The following is a 13,925-nucleotide window of genomic DNA, read 5'->3' on the forward strand; positions in this document are numbered from 1 at the left end:
GACGATTAATCAAGTAATTGGATACTCATAATTACATTGTTTGTAGTATAAAAATAGACACCCAGTATCGCCAATATGGCCGCACATTCGAGTAACTGACCAAACCATGACTGTTTCAAAACGGTTTCAATGGTTTCATAATGTCAAATATACACACTATAAATAAAATACATAATTTTTAATAGGTTAAATTCACAGCTGTAATAAAAAACTATTTGGATGTCTGTTGTATGTCCCAATTTAAAAGTAAAATGTGCGTGTGAATGTGAATCCAATCAAACACACTCTGTGTGTGCGAGTTAAGTAAAATAGATCCTCTTACACATGTCCCTGCTTGCCCCTTATCTGAAGCATTAATTAAAGTTAGTTTTCTTTTAATTAGTGTAAGTTCTTAATTAGTCCATTCATCAAGCATTCTGATCTCGTCCAGTGAGGGATTAGTCAAACTCTGGGAAGCTCAGTCGAACAGTTAAGGAGCTTTTATATCAACTAGGACAATTTTGTATTGTTTTTTGTTACTATTTGCTTAAGCTCTCTAGTTGAACATGGAAAAAGTGCCAGACTGTTGATGTGCTTCCAGTTCATTTAATTTTTAACATTAAAACTATTACAGCATTTTAATTGTTTATGTACTGCAGAACCAGTTAAGGTCAGATCTCGTTTTAAAGGCTGGCAGCCGGAAGCGGCACAAAGTTTGGCCAAATATCCTCGTTTTTATCATCAGTTATGTGCCAATTCGAATATTAGCATCTTCTTCAGAATAATAGCGCTGCTTTTTGTGGCTGGACGAGCCAGACTGCTGAAAACTGAACAGGGGTTATTGACGTGTGAATGTGTCTGGCCATATGCTAGAATGTTTTGAAGCTCAGAATAACTCATGTCTGTGATTTAGTTTGAATAATACAAGTGAATAAAACGGGGATAAAACATCGAAACGATTGTGTGCACGCTTTTGTGGATTCATTAACCAGTCAATGTCATTTTCCTGTGGCTTCTGAGTCAGGACCCTATACTTACATTTCTTTTTGCTTAAAAAATTTAGGAGCACAGTCAAAATTTTAGCACCTTCTAATCAATAATCAAAAAATCTGATCAAAAATGAGTCTTCCCATTAGGAGGTGACTCCTTAAATTGAATTTAGTTTTACCTTTGTAATGGCATTTTTCAACTTTATTAAAAGTATGTAATCTTTTATGTCAAAAAATAAATAAATAAATAAATAAATATATATATAAACTGCCAGTAGGTGGCAGAAATTTTTGATTCGTTTGAACTGCTGATTCTTTCAGGAATAAAGCAAGTGACTGTCTTTATGAATGGGAAATTGAATCATTTCTCTAGATTCATTTAAAAATGCATGTTCATTCATAAACGAATGGAAATTCTCAGCGGCTCAGTTGTGACTTCGTTTCAAACTATTTTGACAATGAAATGGAGCAAAATCAGGCAATAGTGTTATAGTCAGACACTGTAAGTCACTTAATATTAACTTCTTGTTTAACTGTTGTATTAAATCAATATTTCATTTACAAACTCCTTTTAAAAATCATTAATGAGCTGTCTCTCATCTTAGTTCATCGAAATCTCACACAGTTCTATTATAATCAACGATATGGCAAGCTGTTTTAGCCTAAAATATACTAAGCGTTCCTTGTCGTAATTGTTTTTTTACTAGTAACAATTCAATTAGAGTAGCCTGGGTTTCCCCATCCTGCCTTGCGCAGCGCGATTTTATTCACGCTGCTAGTCTAGTCTGGAAACCATGGACCTAATTTTCACCTAAGATAGGGAACCAATCACAGAACGGGGAGGGAGCAGCAAGACGATGACGCCTTCTATGCGACTCACCGAAGGATCCAGCATGGCAGCAGACACAAAGTTATCTTTCGTGTCTACACTGGACGCGAGCGGCGCGACCCGACGCGACAAATGACATTAGAACGCAAGTTTATTTTGAAAAAATATACGCTCTACATACGTCATCCGGTATAATTGAAACGATTGGCTATGAGCTACGCACAGGCGCTTTTGATAGACATTCGTATCGCCCAATAAACGGCTCTGGGCATTCGTAAACCACGCCTAAAATACGAGAAAATGAACATGTGGTTCCCAGACCACGAATCATGACGAAGTCATAACGTGGTCTGGCGTTAGCCAGGCTACAATTAGAGAGCGCTATAATTCATTTTTTACTCATAACAATGCCAATTAGAGAACTCTCTAATTAAATTCTTATTAGTAACAATTCCAATTACAGAGCTCTACAAATAAATTTTTACTAGTCATATGTCTCCACTGACTTCCATTCATTTTTAATTACAGAGCTCTACAAATTAATTATTAGTCAAAGTCAACTTTATTGTCAATTCTGCCACATGTACAGGACATGCAGAGAATTGAAATTGAGTTACTCTCAGACCCATGGTGCATACTAGTAACATTAAATACAAACAGTAACATTAAATGCAAACAGTAACATTAAATACAAAGGTAGAATTAAAAAAAATATGAATAAATACAAATAAACATAATATATAAAATGAAAAACACAATATACAAGTAAGGGCACATGGTAGAGAGTGCAAACCATGTAAACATGCAAACAATATAGTGCAACAGAGCTTGTAATGTGTAAAAGTGTCAGAGCAGTCTTGTAACTGTCTATGAGTAGGTGAGGTAGTTGGCAGACCAATGCTGCACAAAGTGACTGGTGCAGGTCAGTGTGTGTGTGTGTGTGTGTGTGTGTGTGTCAGAGTTCAGAAAGTTTGTGGGGCAGAAGAGGGGAGTGAGGGGAGTGGGGGCAGAGTAGGGAGAGAGTTGAGCTTCCAGACAACCTGATGGGTGAAGCTGTCCTTCAGTCTGCTGGTCCTGGCCTGGAGACTCCGCAGTCTCCTCCCTGATGGCAGCAGGCTGAAGAAGCTTTGCATTGGGTGGGTGGGATCGGCTGCTATGCAGAGGGCTTTTTTGGTGAGACGTGTGCTGTAGATGTCTTGGAGGAAGGGGAGAGGGACACCAATGATCCTCTCAGCTGCTCTGACTATGCGTTGGAGAGTTTTGTGGCAGGACGCATTGCAGGCTCCAAACCACACAGTGATGCAGCTAGACAGGATGCTCTCGATGGTTCCTCAGTAGAATGTGTACATGATGGGGGCTGGTGCTCTTGCTCTTCTTAGTTTGCGGAGGAAGTAGAGACGCTGCTGTGCTTTCTTGGACAGTGCAGTGGTGTTGTTTGTCCAGGAGAGATCCTCAGTGATGTGCACACCCAGGAACTTGGTGCTGCTCACTCTCTCCACAGACGCACCGTTGATGGTCAGAGGAGCATGCTGAGTGTGCACTCTCCTGAAGTCAACAACAATCTCCTTTGTCTTCTCCACATTCAGAGAGAGATTGTTGTCTCCGCACCACGTGGCCAGGCGGCTCACCTCGCTTCTGTAGTTTGTCACATCCCTGTTGCTAATGAGACCCACCACAGTCATGTCATCCCCTTGATGAAGAGGTTGGAGCTGTGTGACGGAGTGCAGTCGGGGGTCAGCAGAGTGAAGAGGAGGGGGCTCAGCACACATCCCTGAGGGGCCCCCGTGTTTAGAATGATGGTGCTGGATGTGTTACTGCAGACCCGTACTGCTTGTGGTCTTCCTGTGAGGAAATCCAACAGCCAGTTACACAGTGAGGTGTTGAGCCCCAGCTGGACCAGTTTTTGTGTGAACTGTTGGGGGATTATAGCGTTAAATGCTAAACTGAAGTCTATGAACAGCATTCGGACATATTAGTCTTTTTTTGTCCAGATGTGTGAGTGCTGAGTGGAGTGCAGTGGAGATGGCATCATCGGTCGAGCGGTTGGGCCGATATGCAAACTGGAAGGGGTCCAGTGAGGGGGGAAGGACAGATTTAATGTGCTGCATGACTAGCCGTTCAAAGCACTTCATGAGGATGGGGGTAAGTTCAACTGGACGGTAGTCATTAAAGCAGGAAGGAGATGACTTTTTTGGTACCGGAATGATCGTGGTTGCTTTGAAACAGGTGGGGACGACAGCCTGGGAGAGTGAGATGTTAAAGATGTCTGTGAAGACATCAGTGAGTTCCTCTGCACAGTCTCTCAGTACACGACCAGGAATGTTGTCAGGACCCGGAGCTTTGTGAGCGTTGATCCTGCTGAGGGATCTCCTCACACTGTCTGGGGACAAAGTTATCACCTGGTCATCAGGAGGGGGTGGGGTCTTCTGTGCTGTGGTGCTGTTTTGCACTTCAAAGCAAGCGAAGAAGGTGTTCAGCTCGTTTAGCAGGGAGATGGTGCCGTCACAGGTCTGTGGAGGGGGCTTGTAATCCGTGATGGTCTGTATGCCCCGCCACAGGCTCCGTGTGTCTCTACTGTCTTTGAAGCGATGAGATATTCCTCTGGAGTACTGTCTCTTAGCCTCTCTGATGCCATGGGAAAGGTTGGCCCTAGCTGTCTTCAGGCTCGCCTCGTCTTCAGCTCTGTAGGCAGCGTTCCGAGCTTTCAGCAGCCTGTAGACCTCCCCTGTCATCCATGGCTTTTGGTTGGCACGGACAGTGATGGTTTTGGTGACTGTTACATCCTCAGTGCATTTGTTAATGTAGGCTGTAACAGTCTCTGTGTACTCCTGGAGGTCAGTGGTGTTGTTGTAAGTGGCAGCCTGCTTAAACATATTCCAGTCTGTGGTGTCAAAGCAGTCCTGTAAAGCCTCTGAAGACCCCTCTGGCCACACTTGTATCTGCTTACAAACCGGTTTGGTGACTTTAAAGGTCCCATATTGTACACATTTCTGGAGGATTATTTTTGTTGTTGATGTCCTTAAGAATATATATCTGCGGTATAAGTGCCAAAATCCATCTCAATATATTTTTACAGCTCCTTTTTTAGGAGCTCTGTCAAGCTCTGTCGATTTTGGCCCATCTAATTAATATTCATGAGCCTCTCTTCTGATTGGCCTGTTGTTTTCTGAGTGACGCACAGCCAGGCCAACCACAAGTAACTATGGTCTTGTATGCTGTAGCCTAGCCCAGAGCCTGGCCTGCGGTGTCTTGATATTTCAGAATGATCATTAATGTTTTTTTCTTTTTCAAACACTGAATGCAGTAAGCTACGTAACTGTTGCTTTAGTAAAGCCCCTTTCACAATGCGCGCTGATTCCGGAAAATTACGGGAACGAGCGCTGTGTGAACAAAAGCCAGAACCAAATGCCATTAAGGCAGTGTTGTAGTGATGATGCACTTTACCCTACGACTCTTCACAACGGAAAAAATACGTGCAAGTGGAATGAAGCAGCGATCAGGCAGCCCCTCACTAGTTTCAGTTTAGTGAAATGTACGCGTCGCATTAAATCTCACATCCAAATGTCACGTCTTTACGGGTTGTGTGTAAAGCACACACAGATTCCGGAAAACAACTGTGAATGAACCTAATTAAGCATTTCCGGAAAAAATCGTGGGACACATTATCCGTGTATTTTCCGGAATGGCTGTGTGAAAGAGGCTGATGTTGACGTGCCACTGGTCTCTTATATTAACGTTGTTCGGAAGCCTGTTTAATGATGTAGCTTGACATCTATCGACTGAACAGGGTTTTCTCCACTTGTTTTCGTGTTGTTGTTGCTTAGCAATGGCATGGACGCGAAGTTGTCGGGGTTTCACAAAAGGAGGGTGGGACGGTGGTTGCTGCTCTGGGTGGTGACTAAAGGCGGTGACTGAGTAGATCGGACGTCATATTTTTACGGAAGTTACAGGGGGTTCGTGAAAAGGAACGGCTACTTATTCAGGCTGTGTACAGTTTGCTGTGGACGTACTGTTTTGAAACTTATGTGGTAGTTACATAACCCCTAGACCTCAGTTATCATGAAAAAAGCCAGGAAATTTCGATTTTGACAATATGGGAACTTTAACAAGCGGTCTGTAAGAGGGCATTAGCATAACAGTGATGTGATCAGAGGTGCCGAGGTGGGGGAGGGGGAAAGCTTTGTAAGCTCCTCTCTGGGTGGTGTAAACAAGGTCCAGTGTGTTATTTCCCCGTGTTGGAAAGTCAATGTGTTGTTGTATTTTTGGAAACACACTCTTTAAGTCTGCATGATTGAAATCCCCAGCCACGATAAGAAAAGCATCAGAGTGAGCTGTCTGCTGCTCACTGATGTGCTGATACAGTTCATTTAGTGCCTCGCTCCTGTTGTTGGAGGTGGGAGGGATGTACACAGCACACAGCAGTATAGCTGTATATTCCCTCGGTAGATAGAACGGCCGGCACTTAATAACCATAAATTCCAACACTGGTGAGCAGTATTTGCAGACTACAACAGAATCGCGGCACCAAGCGTCATTTATATAAACACAAAGTCCGCCACCGCGGGTCTTACCCCCGTGACGACAACCCTGTCGGCATGATAGCATGTCAGCTGGTCAAGCTGAATGGCGCGGTCCGGGACACTGTCGCTGAGCCATGTTTCCATGAACACAAAAACACAACAGTCCTTTACATTCCTTTGAGATGAACGTAGTAGTCGGATGTACTCCAGTTTGTTGTCTAATGAGCGTACATTGGCCAGAACGATGGAAGGGATGGCGGGTTTGTGTGGGCTAGCCACTAGCCTAGCTCGGATACCTCCGCGCTTACCCCTCTTCTGCTTCCTCTCACACCACTTGAGGCGCCTCCATTGTGGGCGAGGTGCAGGAGTGGGGGTCGGTGATTGAGTAGGCCTCCGGAGCAGACCCAGATCATTCAGCTCTTCAGCGTCCACAGAGTTCAACTTAAAAACTTTGTTTCTGCCGATGTCGAGCAAAAATGTTCAGCTATAAACGCGCTTAAGGGCACATAAACGCGACGAAGACGTAAAAAAACACTGCGACTTACAGGACGAAAAACACGAAAACACTGTTTGGTCGGGAGAGAGAGAAGCTGCTGCGTGTGCCTGCACCGCCATCTTAGTAGTGAGAATGCACTACTAAGTAAGAATTACAATTAGAAAGCTATATAAATCAATTTTTACTAGTAATAATTCCAATTACAGAGCTCTCTAATTCAGTTTTTACTAGTAACAATTCTAATTAGAGAGTTCTCTAATTTAATTATTACTAGTAAAAATGCAATTACAGAGCTCTACAATTCAAATTTACTAGTAAAAAAACACATTAAAGATATGTTTAATTGCAGGGCTCTGTAATTGAATTAAAGAGCTCTCTAATTCAGTTCTTATTAGTAGCTGAATTAGAGAACTGTCTAAGTTGATTTATTACTAGTACAATTTGATTTAGAGAGCTCTCTAATTGTAATTGTTATTAGTAAAAATTCTGTTGTAGAGCTCTGTAATTAACAATGAATGGAAGTCAATGGAGACATATGACTAGTAAAAAAATCATTTGTAGAGCTCTCTAATTGTAATTGTTACTAATAAAATTTGAATTAGAGAGCTCTGCAATTGGAATTGTTACTAGTAAGTATTGAATTAGACTGCTCTGCAATTGAAATTGTTACTAGTAAGAATTGAATTAGACTGCTCTGCAATTGAAATTGTTACTAGTAAGGATTGAATCAGAGAGCTCTGCAATTGAAATTGTTACTAGTAAGAATTGAATTAGACTGCTCTGCAATTGAAATTGTTACTAGTAAGGATTGAATCAGAGAGCTCTGCAATTGTAATTGAATTAGAGAGCTCTGCAATTGGAATTGAATTAGAGAGCTCTGCAATTGAAAATGTTACTAGTAAGGATTGAATTAGAGAGCTCTGCAATTGAAAATGTTACTAGTAAGGATTGAATCAGAGAGCTCTGCAATTGTAATTGAATTAGAGAGCTCTGCAATTGGAATTGAATTAGAGAGCTCTGCAATTGAAAATGTTACTAGTAGGGATTGAATTAGAGAGCTCTGCAGTTGAAATTGTTACTAGTAAGGATTGAATTAGAGAGCTCTGCAATTGAAATTGTTACTAGTAAGGATTGAATTAGAGAGCTCTGCAATTGGAATTGTTACTAGTAAGGATTGAATTAGAGAGCTCTGCAATTGGAATTGAATTAGAGAGCTCTGCAATTGGAATTGTTACTAGTAAGGATTGAATTAGAGAGCTCTGCAATTGGAATTGTTACTAGTAAGGATTGAATTAGAGAGCTCTGCAATTGGAATTGAATTAGAGAGCTCTGCAATTGGAATTGTTACTAGTAAGGATTGAATTAGAGAGCTCTGTAATTGTAATTGAATTAGCGAGCTCTGCAATTGAAATTGTTACTAGTAAGGATTGAATTAGAGAGCTCTGCAATTGGAATTTAATTAGAGAGCTCTGCAATTGGAATTGTTACTAGTAAGGATTGAATTAGAGAGCTCTGCAATTGTAATTGAATTAGAGAGCTCTGCAATTGAAATTGTTACTAGTAAGGATTGAATTAGAGAGCTCTGCAATTGTAATTGAATTAGAGAGCTCTGCAATTGGAATTGTTACTAGTAAGGATTGAATTAGAGAGCTCTGCAATTGGAATTGAATTAGCGAGCTCTGCAATTGAAATTGTTACTAGTAAGGATTGAATTAGAGAGCTCTGCAATTGGAATTGAATTAGAGAGCTCTGCAATTGGAATTGTTACTAGTAAGGATTGAATTAGAGAGCTCTGCAATTGTAATTGAATTAGAGAGCTCTGCAATTGAAATTGTTACTAGTAAGGATTGAATTAGAGAGCTCTGCAATTGGAATTGAATTAGAGAGCTCTGCAATTGGAATTGTTACTAGTAAGGATTGAATTAGAGAGCTCTGCAATTGGAATTGAATTAGAGAGCTCTGCAATTGAAATTGTTACTAGTAAGGATTGAATTAGAGAGCTCTGCAATTGTAATTGTTACTAGTAAGAATTGAATTAGAGAGCTCTGCAACTGGAATTGAATTAGAGAGCTCTGCAATTGGAATTGTTACTAGGAAGAATTTAATTAGAGAGCTCTGCAATTGGAATTGTTACTAGTAAGAATTGAATTAGACTGCTCTGCAATTGGAATTGTTACTAGTAAGAATTGAATTAGAGAGCTCTGCAATTGGAATTGTTGCTAGTAAGAATTGAACTAGAGAGCTCTGCAATTGGAATTGTTACTAGGAAGAATTGAATTAGAGAGCTCTGCAATTGGAATTGTTACTAGGAAGAATTGAATTAGAGAGCTCTGCAATTGGAATTGTTGCTAGTAAGAATTGAACTAGAGAGCTCTGCAATTGGAATTGTTACTAGTAAGAATTGAATTAGAGAGCTCTGCAATTGGAATTGTTACTAGTAAGAATTGAATTAGAGAGCTCTGCAATTGGAATTGTTACTAGGAAGAATTGAATTAGAGAGCTCTGCAATTGGAATTGTTACTAGGAAGAATTGAATTAGAGAGCTCTGCAATTGAAATTGTTACTAGTAAGAATTGAATTAGAGAGCTCTGCAATTGGAATTGCATTTACGACAAGTAACGCTTAGTATATTTTAGGCTAAAACGGCTTGCCATACAACAAAGCTCTCTATGCTGCACAATGAATCTATTATTTAAACTGTCTATACACTTTATTTATGAAAGGCTTCATCAGATACATCTGTGATACATTACTCAATGTTGCAAAAACATGTAGAAACCTTTAACGCTCCCCTCAGCGCAAACACAAATATGCTGATTGGGTCAGTCGCACTGGTGCTCCTAAATATTTTTTGTGAGTGATTAGTCACATGACGGTTATGGCTGAGGTGACTGGCTAAAAGAAATTACCTCAGAACTAGGCATGGGCCGGTATAAGATTCTGACGGTATGATAACCTTGGATAAAAATATCACGGTTTCACGGTATTACGGTATTGTAATCACTGCTCTACAATGTTACATTTAAATGTCTGGGTAAAAAAAACAACCTTTTTTTCCCCAAACGGATTACAGTATATTTTATTTTAGGAAACATATAGAACATTTTGTAACATGGAACAGAAGGCAAAATAATTAAAATAAATAATTGAATCTTCTTAATTAAATTAAATTGCAGTCACTTGTGTTAAAGGTGCCCCGTGTAATATTTAAGATGATCTCTAGACAGTGGTGCAATAACTATGTTTTCAGGGGTGCATAAAGACCTTAATTAACCATTATGTTTTTATTAACATAGAATCAGCTTGCGAAAAAAACACTGACACAATGATGAACAAGTAATATTCACAATAACATAGTTTTATTGAATGATAACGTTAATATAATTCCTTAAATTACATTTTAAAAGAAATCTCACTATTCGTTGCTGTCAAAAAAAAGGTGAGATTTAAATCCTGTATCGGCTTCCGTAGTTCTGTAAAGGGAGGGGTGAGCGGTACTCTGCTGCAATTCACAATCTCGCCGCTAGATGCCACAAAACCTACACACTGCACCTTTAACGTGACAGAAGGCTTAAAAGCAAAGACATGATTTCACTTTAACTTAATTGTTGTGCTAAAGTTCACAGAAACGTAAAATTAGTACATATAGTCTGCTATTCCCCACTCTGTGTTGTGGGGGTTCACCTCCTTTGGCCGTCCTGAACTTATATTACTGCTGAATCTCACTGACTGTGGATCACGTGCACAAACACAGACACGCGCCTGAGCACTAACCGGTGGGGGAGGGGCTGCATTGTTTTCTCTGCAGGGACGCACACACACAACCTAGGGAGTCCTGCGCTTTCACTTTGACACAGAAAATGCGCATATCGTAGGAACGGTATAACTTTTTTTGTTTCCGGTTTTGAAACCGTGACTTTTTTCAAACCGCGGTAAACCTTGAAACCGGTTATCATCCCATGCCTACTCAGAACTGTCGAATGCCCTCAAGCAAAGATGGCAGTACGCGGGTCACACGCTTCAAGGAGGCCATTGAAGCAACTGCCACTGATATTAATGTGACTGCCCAAGGTATTATAGACCTACTTATGTTTTACTCCAGAGAAGAAAGTTCTGAGTGACAGGCCTGTTCATCTCTTAGAGGGGAACTATAAATCCCTGTGTAAATGATTTTTGCACTGAAAGGGTCTTAATCTCCCACTACCTGCTGCTATATACCCTGGATCGTACAGTATCTTGGTTTTTGATGTGGGGAATATGGATCAGTGGAGTGGTTCCTCTGAGACCGGTCCTGGCCTCATTTCAATAAGCCTTAAATTATGCAGGCTCTGTAATGAGTGTGTGCAGAAGAAGCCGTTTCGATATGTGCACATGGAGGTGCTAAACACATTATATTTGCCCCAGGGACATTTTTCATGAGAGTTTAATCAGACTAGTTGCAAATGAGCGAAAGTACTTGTCCTATCTCCAGATACACAAGCATTTCACAATCACAGGTAGTTTAATAAATCACCCAGCAGGTGTCTGTGTGTGTGTTCACAAGTAAGTTTTAACTTTTAGTAGTGTAATTAGAGGTTAATTGAAAGTGGGTTTTGCCAATACCAATATTTAAAGTGGGAAAACAGGCCAATAAGGCAATAAATAAGATGGTGGGTAATATGAAATGAACAAAATATGAATGAAAAGTTTACATTTAATTTAAAATGATGGCTAAACTTTATAACACATTTAACAAAAAATTTATCCATCAATTGTGTTATTATTAAAGTGTTTTTTTTTTTTTTTTTTTGATGCACTACTGTGCGAAAGTTCTGGATCCGTAAGACCAGGCCTGCATTTATTTGATTAAAAATACAATAAAACAGTAATATTGTGAAATATTATTACTATTGAAGTCTTTTATTTGAATATATTTATAAATTGAATTTATTCCTGTAATGCAAAGCTGAATTTTAGCAGCTATTATTGTGTTTTGATCAGTGTTGAAAACAGTTGTTCTACTTAATAATTTTGTGGAAACATTTATTATTTTAATTTATTAATTTATTTGTCGTTATGGTCACCTTTGATCTTTTTTGCATCCTTGCTGAATAAAAGTACACATTTTTTTTAAATGTTTTTTAAATGACCCCAGACTTTTGATATATACATTATATACAAACTGAACCAAAAAGTATGAAAAGGAAAAAAACAAAATGATGTTACAACCAAAACTTCACCGAATGGACTAAAACATATGTTTCGGTAGTGCCTAAAAAATTTGGGACACTTTTTTTACATTTAAGTTTCATCGTTTACAAAGAAAATATGAAATAAATATTCTTTTGTACTTCACTTAAAAAAATATATTTTTACAAACGTAGATTTAAAAATAAAACGCAAAAATTATTTCAATATGATTTTCAAAAGTTAAAATTTAGGGGTTAGGGTTCAGGACACCTCCCTACTAAATGATGATTATATATATATATATATATATATATATATATATATATATATATTAAGCTTGCTGATATTTCAAATATTATTGGGTTTCATTAGATAATGAAAAGATCTTAGTAAACATCTAAGATTTTAATACTTAAATGCTTTTTAAATGTTTTTTGGTTGTGGGACAGCAGTTGACATACATATTCGAACTCAAAAAGTTCCTCTTAAAATAATATAAACTCCAAATAAAATTACATTAAAAAGCAACATACTAACCAAATCTGTTAAGCTAATATATTGGTTAACTCTAATAACATTTCTCTCTGTCTGTTTGTGTTTTTCAGGTCTTCGTAAATGAAAGAGTGTTATGAAGAAGAGCCACTTTGCCCACTCCTCCTCTCTGCTCCTCACCTCTTTAAAACACGTCCAAATCACCCAAAATCAGCCTGTTCTGTAGTATTGGAGAATTGGCTCTCTGCTTCCCATCTCTGGACAAAACACAGTCGCTCCATTAGACGTTCTGGCACATTGTTCCAGCTGGCTCATTTAGACGCTCTCATACAAGTGGCTGTAAAACATATCTAAACAAAAAGGTCCAGTATTTTGTTGGTGTGGTGTGTGGTCCATGCGTTTGAGTTATTCAAGGGGAGTTCAAGGCAGATGTTGAGGTTCACTGAGTTCCAGCTCTGTTTGTGTGTGTGAGGGAGGCATTGTGTGCTGTTTACCTTCGCACAGGATTTGCAAAGTAAAACCGAGGAGGGAGCCGAGAGGAGGAAAACGGGCGCGGCCCAAAAAATAAGACAAAGCAAGCTGACCTCCTGTAGGAGGCAAAAATAGAAGCAAAGGAAGCGTAAAATATAAATACAAGACACAATTAGAGCTTTTCTGAGTTGTTTTATGTCATGTTTCACAGTCAGATTCAGTTTTAGTCTTTTTTTTTTTATAGTTTTAAGTCTTGATTTGTATGCAGTGAACCCAAAATCACTGTATTTAGACACACTAAACATCATTAAATTAGATCAAATATACATCATATTTGCATCGAATGCAATATAATTTGTGCATTTTAAGTGTGACAAGTGTTTTGGGGTCACTGTGCATGCTGTCAGTATTTTTAATGTTAATAATCATCATTTATTGCACAATGCATTTGCATCTCAACTAGTTTGGGCTTCCTCTGGTAGTCAGTCAGTACTGGCAGTACAATTATTACATAACCTCATACTGTTTTCATAATTAATGCTATGATAGGACTGGCTGATATTATGAAACCCAAAACGGTTCTCTCATCTGAATGGTGCTTGTAATCAATTATTAGTTTGTGAACAAATCGTCAGCATGTCTTTCTATGAATATGAGTAACGGTTGAGTGGCTGTCAATGTCTTTCACTGTAGATGCAGAGCTACTGTAACTGTTTACTGGAAACATAAACCTCAAAGCACAAATGACTGACCTGACATGTATCATAGTGTGTATGACAAGTTTTGAAAAGACAGACTGTGTATTTCTTTGCAAATTGATATGTGAAGGCCAAAGGTCAGTATGTATTTTCTAATTTTCATAGTTGCTTGTAATCCCAAATGTTTCATATCATAAGACTTGTGTACTGTATTTGCAGCATTTTGGCTAAATCCGTAAAGAAACCGGCCATGTTGTGCATTTAAAAGAATAGTTCACCCTT

The 13,925-nt window shown here is 39.1% G+C and overlaps 1 protein-coding gene across 2 annotated transcripts in view; it reads left to right on the forward strand.

Annotated features, from left to right (window-relative positions):
* The window catches only part of nkain4 (sodium/potassium transporting ATPase interacting 4), a 106,619-nt gene extending 92,694 nt beyond the window's left edge, over nucleotides 1-13,925 (forward strand). For both annotated transcript variants that reach the window (XM_073822989.1, XM_073822990.1), the window contains one exon: nucleotides 12,588-13,925. In XM_073822989.1, coding sequence (XP_073679090.1) covers nucleotides 12,588-12,597 — 10 coding nt within the window. In that variant the 3' untranslated portion in view covers nucleotides 12,598-13,925. The remainder of the gene's footprint in view (nucleotides 1-12,587) is intronic.

This window comes from Garra rufa, chromosome 18 (assembly GCF_049309525.1).
Source record: "Garra rufa chromosome 18, GarRuf1.0, whole genome shotgun sequence".
NCBI lineage: Eukaryota > Metazoa > Chordata > Actinopteri > Cypriniformes > Cyprinidae > Garra > Garra rufa.